This window comes from Tachysurus vachellii, chromosome 24 (genome assembly GCF_030014155.1).
Source record: "Tachysurus vachellii isolate PV-2020 chromosome 24, HZAU_Pvac_v1, whole genome shotgun sequence".
Classification (NCBI taxonomy): Eukaryota; Metazoa; Chordata; class Actinopteri; order Siluriformes; family Bagridae; genus Tachysurus; species Tachysurus vachellii.
This window is the reverse complement of record NC_083483.1, coordinates 6,296,663-6,309,466: the sequence shown is the minus strand read 5'-3', so window position 1 is coordinate 6,309,466 and position 12,804 is coordinate 6,296,663. Positions and strand designations below refer to the sequence as shown.

At 37.1% G+C, this 12,804-nt stretch overlaps 2 protein-coding genes and 1 non-coding gene across 3 annotated transcripts; 1 reads left to right on the top strand and 2 right to left on the bottom strand.

The window, feature by feature from the left end:
• The first annotated feature begins 336 nt into the window (after nt 1–336).
• On the top strand, nt 337–6,531 carry LOC132839870 (interferon-induced GTP-binding protein Mx3-like). The gene is made up of 14 exons (XM_060861084.1): nt 337–406; nt 518–573; nt 653–849; nt 1,066–1,203; nt 1,510–1,664; nt 1,756–1,894; nt 2,004–2,202; nt 2,284–2,362; nt 3,230–3,352; nt 3,432–3,564; nt 3,999–4,157; nt 5,362–5,438; nt 5,558–5,776; nt 6,051–6,531. Exons 2-14 carry the CDS (start codon nt 521–523, stop codon nt 6,273–6,275), a joined length of 1,896 nt encoding a protein of 631 aa, XP_060717067.1. The 5' UTR covers nt 337–406; nt 518–520; the 3' UTR covers nt 6,276–6,531.
• Nucleotides 6,532–7,563: 1,032 nt separating this feature from the next.
• On the bottom strand, nt 7,564–12,770 carry rpl24 (ribosomal protein L24). The gene is made up of 6 exons (XM_060859970.1): nt 12,692–12,770; nt 12,490–12,565; nt 11,135–11,245; nt 10,738–10,874; nt 8,072–8,135; nt 7,564–7,688 (listed from the first exon to the last, which is right to left on the bottom strand). The coding sequence occupies exons 1-6, from the start codon at nt 12,694–12,696 to the stop codon at nt 7,608–7,610; spliced, it is 474 nt and encodes a 157-aa protein (XP_060715953.1). The 5' UTR covers nt 12,697–12,770; the 3' UTR covers nt 7,564–7,607.
• Nucleotides 7,837–7,969, bottom strand: LOC132839896 (small nucleolar RNA SNORA17). Its single transcript, XR_009647774.1, has one exon. It is a non-coding gene; the product is annotated as a small nucleolar RNA SNORA17 (small nucleolar RNA).
• Nucleotides 12,771–12,804: the final 34 nt, after the last annotated feature.

Below are 12,804 nucleotides of genomic sequence, written 5' to 3'. Positions count from 1 at the left end.
TCCTGGGTAGAGAGCTGACAACATTTAGTGATTATAAATAGCAGACCACCAGGCTCAGAAGGCTGTTTGGATGTAACAGTTCTTCTGTAAACACACACAATGCCTTCCAAAAATACTTTTCCCCATTTTGTACTGGAAAATAAGAACATGGAAATTCCAAATATGGAACATTGGAAAACCCAGACATTTAGTTGTTTCACTTTTGATTTTGAAGTTATTGTGTAAATGTGGACATTTGTGTGTGTGTGTGTGTGTGTGTGTGTGTGTGTGTGTGTGTGTGTGTGTGTGTGTGTGTGTGTGTGTGTGTGTGTGTGTGTGTGTGTGTGTGTGTGCATAAATAGAGCCACGTGAATCACTTTCAGTTCAATCACATCCCTTGTGAAATTCAGTTGCTGTTCCCAGCCAGGTAAGTAAAATGCCTTTATTTCTATGATGTTGGAGTAAATTAAATATTTCTTCTTGTAGAAAGCATTAAAGCAAAGGTAAAATACCTTGACTTTTGGAATTTGTTTCCTAGATCATGGAGAGTGAACAAGGTAGTTATGAAGATATTGCTTATGATGGTCAGAACAGGTCAGTATGAATTGAATGATCAAACAGTCCTCTGTTGTGTGAGTGTAATGTAAAACTCAATGCCTGTTTTTATTCACAGACAGCCAATGGAAGGGGTTTTCCACGGCCATTTAGAGGAGAGAGTTCGTCCTTATATTGATCTGATTGACTCTTTGAGGCTGATTGGCATTGAAGAAGATTTGGCTTTGCCAACTATTGCTGTAATTGGAGATCAGAGTTCTGGAAAAAGCTCTGTGTTGGAAGCACTATCTGGGGTGGCATTGCCCAGAGGGAGTGGTGAGTGTTTTCCTATTTCTATTACCAAGTAATAAATATATTACCACATTACATTTTTACATTTGTGGTGTTAGAATTTTTGAGGTTTTGACAGTTCAAACCACGACATCGCACTTCTTCTTTTACACACACGCACAATGGATACAATTTCCCTGTTTGAGATTAAGTGCTATAGGGAAGCAAAAACTGATGTATAATGTGCTTTTTCAACTTTAGGTATTGTGACAAGATGTCCACTGGAGCTAAAGCTGAGGAAGATAAAATGTGGTGTTCAATGGCGAGCCGTAATTTCTTACAAAGAACAGTTCATTGAGTTTAATGACCCTTCACTGGTTGGGGGCTACGTTGAGGAAGGTTTGTAACATTTGTGAGAAAAATTATACAGATAAAGACAAACAGTTCAATTTTCTTTCTTATGGTTATGAAAGGGGAACCTTGCTATCAGGTTCTTGCTTTCATGTTCTGCTTTAGAATTTCAGGTTTAACAAACAAATTTTTTTTTTAATTCAATCATCTAAAAAGATTTTACACTAAATTTACTATGTGAATAATTCTTTATAATCTTGTAGCAAAAAAATAAATAAACAGTCCTAATAATGACTTGTAACGCTTAAAGAAGATATTTTAATTTTAATAATACTTACTCCATCACTGTAACAGCCCAGAATGAACTGGCCGGAAAAGGAGTTGGAATTTGTGATGAACTCATCACTCTGCAGATCATGGCTCCTGATGTATGTGACCTCACACTGATCGATCTCCCTGGGATTGCGCGAGTTCCTGTAAAAGGTCAACCTGAAGACATTGGACATCAGGTGAGTGTAAACTATAACTTGATCCTTTTTTGCTAACCAGATTATGACCTTTTATTTGAATTGTAACATTGCTTGTCTTATTATTGTCTAGATCAAAAATCTCATTCTGAACTATATAGAGAAGGATCAAACTATAAATTTGGTCGTAGTCCCATGTAACGTTGACATAGCAACAACAGAAGCCCTGAAAATGGCACAGGAAGTGGATCCTGAAGGAAAAAGGACTCTGGGTAAAGAATCAACTAAGTTCATTAGCAAAAACATTATTATTATTATTATTATTATTATTATTATTATTATTATTATTATTATTATTATTATACTTTTCTATTCTAACAGCGATTCTTACAAAGCCAGACCTTATAGACAAGGGAACAGAAAAGAACATCATGGATATAATCCGAAATCAGGTCATTCCCTTAAGCAAAGGCTATGTCATTGTTAAATGTCGTGGCCAAAAGCAAATTGATGATAAGATCTCTCTGACTGAGGCCACTCGAGTAGAAAGGGAATTCTTCAGACGTCACGAATTCTTCAGGTATGAAGAACATATTTGTTATTAATGACAAAGAACCCACTAAGGACAACTGGTAACTTACTGTAATTGTCTTATCGCCAGTTGCCTGTTGTATGAAGAGAAAGCAACTATTCAGTGCCTTGCCACCAAACTGACTCAAGACCTGGTTGATCACATCAAAGTATGTTTCCAGTCTTTTTACTCTTTATACTATTATTTATTATTGTATTTCAATGTAAAAAAAAGGATCTTTTTTTTTACATTTTTACATTTTTACTTTCTTTTCTATGCACCAATACACATGGCTCTATGCTGCTCAGCTATCCCTGTCTCTGTCTCTCTCTCTCTCTCTTGTCTATCACTGGGGCCTGAAGACACACAGAAACACATATTAGAACACTCGGTCAACTAACTGTTCCCTCCACTTTACACATTTTTTGATTTTACTGCTGACTGGCACCAGAGTATATTCATCCCAATGTAAATACAGTACCATCACCAGTCGTGTACTTTCCTGAGGGAAACTCTGATACTGAAAGCGTCTAACTTCTAAACGTGTCTGGGTTATGCTCCAGTCCTGGTGAGTGCTGAAGGTTCTACCTCTGTAGAAAGAGAACATGGAGAATAGATGTTGAAAAGAAGGAGGGGGAGGGAATAGAATACACAGAAGTATTTGCCCCATATCAAAAGGCAGGGACAAGACAACAACAAGACAGTGAGGGATAAAAGATGGGAATGTCTGACCCTGGATATGCCAATTGGTCCTCTGCCAGCTGGATCGCCTTTTTTAGTGATGCCAGGTGGTGGCACTGAACCCACTTGGCAATTCCCATGGGTAACCACTTGATTAACAACATCATCTGCACCATGCTATTCTGCCAGCAGCCAATTGTTCTGGAGCTGTTAGGCAAAGCAAAAGGGCAGCTGGGCTCACTAGGCATCAAAGTGCAGATGTAAATGCTGTTCAGGGTTTATTGATCATTAATTGTTTCTCATCTAATTTGATCTAAAAATGTTTTTATTGTTTTCTGTTTGGGTTTATTTTTAGAAATCATTACCACTGATCTCAGAAGAGATCAAGAAGCAGTTGTGGAGCTTAAGAAAGGAGCTGAGTCAGTGTGAAGCTGGACCACCACTGGACCCACAGAAGAGGAAGACCTTCTTTATTGATGTTTGTAACATTATTTTTTTTTATTTTAATCCACAGCCCAATAGCAGCCTCCCTAAATCATGTTCAATTTTTCTTTCAGACCTTGACGAAATTTAATGATAAGATCAACCGCTTGACAACTGGGGAAGTGATCAACAATGATAACTTGTTTGTGATGCTTCGGTCTGAATTCAGAAAGTGGAAAGAGCATCTTGACAACACAAAGGCATCATGTGAGTACACAGTCCATATGTAGAAGCCATGTCAAATTATTGCAGCCATTTTCAATGGCCAAAATACATTTTCTTTAAAAGCACACTGTCTCCATGCACATAACATTGGTGTAGATCAGGGGTGGTTAATCTTACTGACAAAGGGCTGGTGTATGTGCAGATTTTCATACCAATCAAGCAGGAGCCACACATGATTCCACCTGTATAATCGGTTGATCTTGACTTTCAATAGACTCTGGTGTGGCTTCTGCTTTGTGGGAATAAAACCATGCATCCACAACGGCCATTTCTGGAGAATACTGGATACCTCAATATTCAGCTAGTATTAGTCCAGAGCAGCTCAAATTTGCCTTGTGGAAAATCCATTTAAAGATACGTATTTGTGGGAAATCATGGGGAAACTGATTTTTCGTCACATTTTACACCCAATACAGTCCACAAAACGGTCCAGGAAGTGGTGAGTGAATATGACCTGAAGCACAGAGGACGAGAGCTGCCCGGCTTCAGTGACTACAAGGTGTTTGAGATGGTGGTGCAAAAGCTTGTGATTCAGCTAACAGGACCGGCCATTGACACACTCAGGTTCATACGAGGTAGGATTTCACTATTTAACCTTCACAACATCCATTTGAGAGTGACGAGACATACAGCCAAGTATGGTGACCCATACTCAGAATTTGTTCTCTGCATTTGAACACACTCAGCAGTGAACACACACACACCGTGAACACACACCCGGAGCAGTGGGCAACCATTTATGCTGCGGCGCCCGGGGAGGAGTTGGGGAGGTTCGGTGCCTTGCTCAACGGCACCTCAGTTGTGGCCGGACCGAGACTCGAACCCACAACCTTAGGGTTAGGAGTCAGACTCTCTAACCATTAGGCAGAAATTTAACAACTTTCAGTAGGTTTAGTAGTAAAATAACATAAACAACTAAAGTTCAAGTTCAACTTTATTTCATTTCCCGAAGGCAATTTTGTTGCAGCATACAGGCATATCACAAAAAACAAAAACAAAAAACAAACAGAACATAAAGAAAACAACACATTCACACAATTCACAAAGAATTAAAAAAAACTTTTTAACAGCTGATGGAACAAATGAATGTTTGAACCTATTTGTTTTACTAATAATGATCCTGTACCTAATACCCGAGGGTAGAAGGTCAAACTCATTATACATAGGGTGGGAATCATCTGATAATATAACTGGGCCATAGACATTTGCTTCCTCCCTGTTATTTTACTTTTACTATTTTACCCAGATTTACAATTCTCTCTAAACCTCTCTAACTCTAGTTAACTCTGTTTATTAATCAGCATTTATCTGAAAGGTACATGGAACATATATCAATATTTACATGAGCCAGAAAATTAGCACTTGACTGATGTACAATATCCTGGAACAACAGCTGTCATGAACATGTTTGAGAATAGGGATATCTGATTTAGTCCAAAATAACAAATAATATCATCTGTACCATCCCACACTGGAACAAATAGATATCTATGGCATGTACACCGAGGTTCAATAATTACATATGCAATGTACTTCTGAAGAATGTATTTTGCTTAAGGGATAAAAGACTGGGAAGTGTAATTATAGGAAAATAGTCCACACTGGAATGGTGATATACAAAGATACAAGATGATATCAATGATAATACAAAGCAGAACTACTCAATCAACTATCAAACCACACGCAGCTCTTTTTTTTCTCTGTTAATGAATAAAAAAATGCATTCATAAATGTAGTAATTCTGTGATCGTATATAATGTATAATCTTGTGTGTTTCAGACACCATTCAGGAACAGTTTTCAGAAGTCTCCAAATCCTGCTTTCTCCTCTACCCTTACCTCCAATCTGTTGCAATGGTAAATATTTTGTAGTTATTTCTACATTTTTAAGAATTTATATCCTAAAAGTGTGAAAGGTTTCAGAAATAATTCAATCCAGTCGTGGTGTAATAACATACTTCAAATCAACATCCCAGAACAAGATAGACAACATTCAGTCAAAGCAGGAAGCCAAGGTGGAGGAGAGGATCATGGAGCAGTTTGAGATGGAGCAACTGGTCTACACTCAAGATGGCATCTACTTCAAAACCTTGAATGAGATTCACAGTACTGATGGGCAGAAAGCTTCAGAAGACAACTTTGCTGGTTTCGACAGCAGAAACAAATATCCTGAAATGTTGCGGGCTTATTACGAGGTAGGGTTTACTTGTTAACTGGTTAATGAACTAAATGTACATTTTATTTTGGCTTCATTCGAAATGATGATGATGATGTTTATTCTTCTTCTTCTTCTTATTATTATTATTATTATTATTACATTTAAATGGTGCAGTACCCATAACATGCAAGTTTTTAAAAATATTTATTGTATTAATAATGTGTTCATATAATTATTTAATTTGATGCTGGACATAATTGTGGGCCAACCTGGAAATTGTATGAGTTAGAGATTTTTCCATCTCCTGACAGATTGTGGTGCAGCGCTTGGCTGATCAGGTGCCCATGTTGATCAGATACTTCATGCTGAAGGAATCTGCTCAGCTGTTGTGCAGCGAGATGTTGGGTTTAATGGACGGTGCCAATGTGGCTGATGCATTGCGTGAAGAGTCGGATATCAGCAGACGGCGCATTGACATGCAGAACCGTGTGGACCGTCTTTCCCTCGCTCAAGAGAAACTCAGCAACTTTGTTTGAAGCTACAGGGCTGCTGTAGATCAGGATTTTACATCTTTAGGTTTAGCACTGGATTAACTGACCAAGGAAAATTCTCAATTCCAAACTTTGTGAAACTAGTGATCTACAGAAACAGTAGATTTGTTTCACAGAAAATCCGTTCATTGCAAAGTACATTTTGTTCTGTAGTTGTTTATTTAGAAACGCTGTCTCATTTAGATTCTATGCATGACTTCTTTAATTAAAAAATGCCATTTCAGCTAAACTTTTATTGATATTTTAGACCCAGCAACAAATCTTTATATAAAGTTTGTACTGAATAATTTTATAAAATAAGTGGATATAGTTTGTGGGTTTTGGGATTTTTATTTTTACATGTCTGTATTTATCCAAATAAAGTTTTATCTTACAAAGAATTCACTTTTTTTTTTAAGAATCCAAATATTATGGCTGTGCTGATTATCAGAAAGAAAAAATAGTCAAGTTCTCAAATGCTCTGGGTTCTTACCTTTTATCATGTATTTGTGTAATTATGTATTTTACTTGCTAAAGGCAAAACTCCCCATGAACAAGTAGAAAGGAAAATATTTAAATCACAATCTTTAGTCTCACCCTGATGAGGACCAGGACAGAATCTAGTCACTCAAGTATTCTCTCTAATATTTCAAGGAGTTTTTCCTTATCACCGTTACATAAATATCACTTTTAAAATCACTTTTTACTCAGAAAGTATACATTACTGTAAAGCTGCTTTGAGGCAATATCCATTTTTAAAGCTGTTCTATAAACATAAAATTGAATTTCAGAATCATCAGACTAGGGTGTTTTTCTAGATGTTCAGTTTTGGTGAGAATGTGTCCACTCTAGCCCATGGGTCACAAAGTTCAAGTTTAATTACTGCACCATTCTGAGTCAACTGCATTCATTGCGCATAAAAAACCCCATATCAGCACTTAGAAATATTTGAACCAGCACATCAGCATTGATTGCACTGCAGGCACAAAACTGTTCTAGATAATTGCATGAATAAACAATTTATTCAAATATTTAGACTCCTGGAAATAACTGGTTGCTATAACCAAAATAACTAAAATAAAAAACTAAAATCCATAAACCAGGAAATGCATGTAAAGATCAAAAAATGGCTTGATAATTTAGCATTTCCAAGTCACCATTTTATTGCCCATTACAGTGGGTTATTTTACCTACTTGGCCAGAAACATAATGAAGGAGCATTCAGTTTGTCCTTGTCTTTACAATTCATCAGAAACGAATAGTGTAGAAGGAGGAAGTCAACAGTCCAACAAGATGGTATTGTGATAATTTTATTGGTATACAAAACACCAGATAAATTTAACGTTTTCCACCAACACGAGGAGCGTTGACTTTCATGGGCTTGGCAATCTTCTGTTTGGGTGCAGCCTTGGTAGGGGCCTGTGGGGAACAGCAACATGACTTCCAGGATTACATTACAGCCTTCTCAAAAAAATTAAAACTAGTAAAGCAAGTGTATTCTATTATAGGAAACCTACATTATACAAACATTCTAAAACAGGAATTAATCAGCTACTTATAACTAAGGTTTGTAGGGCTATAAAGACACTGAGAACCCATTTAAAGAGTTGGGTACTAGGCGTAAACATAGCCCTTTGTTCTATGCCACCTTATGACACAGAAACGACACAGAGCCGTACTGCAACGCCTCAAGGGGCAACAAAAACCTCAGTGTTTGCATAAACATCACCTGACTAAGCTGAGAAGTGCAATCAACTTTCAAATTACTTCCCAGTAAAACCACAGTGCAAGTTTTCACTTACCTTGGTACTCTTGGTGGTCACTTTCTTGGCTGCCTGCTTTGCCTTCTTGGCCTCCTTGGCAGCCCTGAAGAATAAACAGAAAATGCACATAATGCCAGGTTTGACATTGAAGTCACAATATCAGTGATCGATAGCCAGTCAACACTAAGGTTTAGTGTTAGTGTTTAGAACACCAGGTTTTTCTACAGCCAGAATTAGAACCTGTGTCAAGGAATTAACCGAGAGAATACTCATATACCTCTACCCAAGTGGCACAAAACCAGACCCTCATCTGTGTTTAGGGCAGAAGGTTTTTAAGCAGGCCCATTGAGAAAATTCACTAAAATTTCAAACCAATTCCACCTCACAAACAAGGCTTGGGGAAACAATTCAAACATCTGAGGATCCTTTAGAATAGAATTCACATTATATTTCAGTGGAAAATAGGAGTAGTCTGAATTCTCTGTACAGCTGGGAAAGGGTTGTGATATTCTACAAGCACTTAGCCAAGGATTTTCTTCACCCCATGGCAGTAGTTTGATGCTTCCGCACCAGCAGTTTTATTCTGTATAAGAATTGTCACTTATGAAATCTGAGAGGAAAATGGGTTTGGCCTCAAACAAACAGTTTTGAAAGAAAAATGAAATAAAATGGTAACATGTATTACATGAACAGAAAGTGTAGTTAGAGAAGTTAAGAGTGTGCATATCGTACACAAAATACAGCAGTATCACATTAATGCTTAACCATGCTCATGTTAACTATCAAATACAGTAGGGAAAGCTGTAATAAAATCTTTGTGGAGAACTAGTGGCACTGAGATTAACACTAACATTTAAATTAACTTTTTGCTGAGCTGCAGGTTCTGTACTAAACATTTCATGGGTTTCAACTGGTTTTTACATTCAAATGGATGAACATTCACTGAAGTCACATACACGATATGAAAAGATGCCTGTAAATACAGCGTTAGAACAACTAATAATAGAAGGACAATTATAACTGAAGCACAGCGACATCCCTTATCTCCATATGAGCCACACAATCGCATTGTATCTTCGACTGATGGACCTTACGCAGTAAAATACCACCATTTTACAACTTCAGGTACATGGGGACAAGCAGCTTGAAACCAATGAAACACCTAGCTTGTAACATCAACGTGCACAGCATTTTAACAGTCTACCACACTATTTGCTGTATAGGGTTGCAAAGGGGAGGAAAGTTTGGAAGTTCGGAAACTTTACACGGGAACTTAATCTGGGGAATTGTGGAAATGTTCCAAATTGGAAGCTTTACGAGAATTTATGGAAATTTATTGATAATTTATGGGAATTTTGGAAAATTTATATAAACTATCGTATACAAACATTGTCATAAGCAGACATGTATGCAAGGTAATACAAATTTTAAAAATGACGTCTTGACTGATTTAATTGCAAGTAGAATTTTAATTGATTCTTTCATTGAGTAACAAAAGCATAAACATTATGCTTGTAAAAGATATTTCCCTATGATTGCTGTAAAATGAAAGCATCCCCCACCCTTGATCTTCTAAAAAAGTCCCAATCAAAATGTAAAATGAAGCATTTCAAGCTTATTAGGTCTCTGGTTTTGGCATTTTTCCTCTCAAGCCTGTTTTTTTTTTTTTTTTTTTAATTTCAGGGGGAGCGAGTGTGTGGGGGAGGGGCATCAAATTATCAGTGCATCTGTGCTTATTAAGAAGAGTTAGTAAGGTAGTTATTAAGTTTAGGTATTGGGTACAAGTAAGAACGTAAAATAAGGTAATGCAGAATAAGGCATTAATATGTGCTTAATAAGTACCAATAAATAGTCAATATTCTATTAATATTCATGCTAATAAGCAACTACTTAAATGACCCTAAAATAAAGTGTTACTGTGCATGTTATGGAAGAATGCAAGTACATGCAGTGGGTTTGGCCTCAATGGCCCTCCAGTAAGAAGTGCGCTGTGTGCAAGTGACCGAAGAATGTAGGGTACAAGTCAACTTAAACTGCATTAAATCTTGTTTTAAACAAACAATTATGCTGCAAGATTTTTAACTACATTTAATTCCTTGTTATGGGCAACTCTGCATTTTTAAAGATTCCAAGTTTATTTCAATACATTCCCGTTAATTCCCATGGAAAGTTTCCAGCCTTGAAAATTCCTGGAATTTTGCAACCCTAATTGGGTATAATTAAATGACAAATTAATATTCATTTGTTTTAATTATTAAAACCAAATTCCATCCGTGACAATAAGATAAAGCACAGGTTTACTGTGAGTAGAAAACTGTCTTTACAAAGAAATAGTAACCACATACAGGATGTTTTCTAAATAAATTTACATTGGGATTAAAAAATAAAAAAGTTGTTATTTCCAACTTGTAAGGACACTTAAGACGTTTGCATTAATGGATGGATAGACCACTGTAGACAGAGTTTCAATTATCAGTGGGAATCATTGTAGTTTAGAATTATACACAGCACGTTAAAAAAAATTACATACCCATGATCAAGTCCCTATTGTTTCTCAGGTGCAAAAATGAACCTTCTCAGTGAAAAGTATGCAATATTCTATTTAAAAAAAAAAAAAAAAGAAGAAAAATCCACACTGAGGAAAAATGAACCTTTTCAGTAGCAACCTGGACAAAGCCTAATTCATAAAATTATCAATCACTGACCTGATGGCCTGCTCTCTCTGCGCCTTGCGCACCTCAGGCTTCTGGTTCCTCTTGGCCAGGATCTCAGCAAGAGAGGCACCAGTGATGGCCCTCTGGAACTTCACTGCACGGCGTGTGCGTTTTTTTGTCACCTCTTCCTGTTAGAGCAAGGTGTCATCAAAAGACGTTAGCAATTGCTCAGAGAATCACCTTGCCATGTGTAATCTTAATGCTCGTGTACAGCTAAATAAACCGCACTTATAGCAGTTAAGAAAATAAAACACCATTGACTGTTTAGTAGCTCATGAAAGATATCATGGAGATCAACTCAAAAGAAATGTGTATAAGACAGTCCATCAATGCAAAGTCTCACATGCACCCTGCTAGAGGTGAAGATCAGAAGAGGATTCAGACTTACAGACTGGCCCTTCTTGTGCTTGCGCCTGTACAGAACGGTCCAGTTGATCTGCCTGGGGTTCCTCTTGGTCAGGAAAGCAGATTCGCACTTGGCATTCAAAAACTGGAACACCTGAATAAGGACAGGAAAATGAGAAGAGCAACACTTCCAACTGTCATGCATTCTGCTACACATTGGCACTTTCTTTTACATATAAATTTATTTATATACACCCACTACCATAACAGACCATCTCAAGTCCAGTGTAAACTGTTTAAACCTGGAAACAAACTCATGTGGACAAAAATCTCAGTCTGTAAGAAGAGTAATGTGCGAAAATAATTTTAAGTCAGTTTTACTTCCTTTTATTTCTGGCATATTTTTGTGAATCACACAGAAGCCAAATCAACTGACAATGCTAGTTCATTTCAAACTTTACGTTAGTCTTGTGGTTCCTGTCTCACATTATTATGAAAGGAAAGGGCAAGGTAACTCAGGATATCATCTGTCTCTTTGTGCCATATATACTGTATAATTACAACGCATTACAACTTTAAGTCAGACTTGAAGACTCGCCTTCATCGTGTCTCTGCAATAAACTCCAAGTATCCTGGTCTTCTCTGGAAAAGCTCACAACAGTAATATCTACACTCACTCAATCTTATTTTATTTATCACTAAATAAACTTGTTTATTTCGCACTTTATATTTCCCCTTTAAAGGTTTAATAAAAATAATCTAATAAAACACATGGACCAGATTCTCAAGCATAGCATTAACAGTGTAACTAATGCACTCAGCATGAATAAACAGCTAAAGTGATGACGGCTTGAATTGACAGCACTTTAACGCTAAGATACAGCGTATATCTCTGTACTGTACTGAAAAATAGCAGAATAATTCGGTTAAAAAAGTGTGCGTGATGTTAATAAAGCAAACGTTGCTTGAAGTCGAAGGCTTTTACTGGCCAAAAAGGTGTCGCTATGCTATGCTAACTATGCTAGTCTGTAAAAAGGTGTACTAATAATGTGTGTGATTGGTTTCTATGTACTGCTGATTATTATTATTATTATTAATCATCATTATTATTAATCATCATCATCATCATCATCATCATCACCACGTCTACTACAAGTCCAGCCTGAAGTTTTCCTATCTTAAAGCTAACGCCGCGCTAACTAGGCTAACGCCGCGCTAACTAGGCTAACTATGCTAACTGACGGGACAAACATATTAGTGCTCGAATAAAAATATCCCAATACGAACATTATAACAAATTAAAGGCTTAAATCGTCTACAAACCGACAAGAATGAAATAAAAGCACAAAAAATCAGTCCTCGACGCTGAGACTTTAAAAACAAGCTGCATTTATTTACCTTTCCGTCGATTCGGGCATATCGCCGGCCGTGACCGGGATAAATCTTATACCCACTGAAACTGCACAACTCGACCCTGTAAGTCAGAAATAACACGCGATTATTGACCCAACAAACCTGTAACGTGCGACACGAACCTAGATACGGAGCTATTTTACAGATTTTAGGTTAGATGGATACGGATAAAATAAGCAACACGTACTTCATGGCGGCGAGAGAGAGACGGGAAAGAGGAAGTGGAATTGTGGGTAAGCGGTTTATAAAGATTGTCGTTTGATGAAAACGCTATATTTTTGCTAATCGAAGACGTGGTTG

Bases quoted from the DNA above. Each gene is read 5' to 3' on its own strand.
- LOC132839870 (XM_060861084.1), top strand. From the start codon at position 521: ATGGAGAGTGAACAAGGTAGTTATGAAGATATTGCTTATGATGGTCAG. The intron at 3,353-3,431 runs GTTTGTAACATT...TTTTTCTTTCAG, and splicing joins GGAAGACCTTCTTTATTGAT to ACCTTGACGAAATTTAATGA. The intron at 5,777-6,050 runs GTAGGGTTTACT...ATCTCCTGACAG, and splicing joins TGTTGCGGGCTTATTACGAG to ATTGTGGTGCAGCGCTTGGC.
- rpl24 (XM_060859970.1), bottom strand. The intron at 11,246-12,489 runs GTAAATAAATGC...GTCCTTATTCAG, and splicing joins ATGCCCGAATCGACGGAAAG to GTGTTCCAGTTTTTGAATGC. The intron at 10,875-11,134 runs GTAAGTCTGAAT...TTGCTCTAACAG, and splicing joins AGCACAAGAAGGGCCAGTCT to GAAGAGGTGACAAAAAAACG.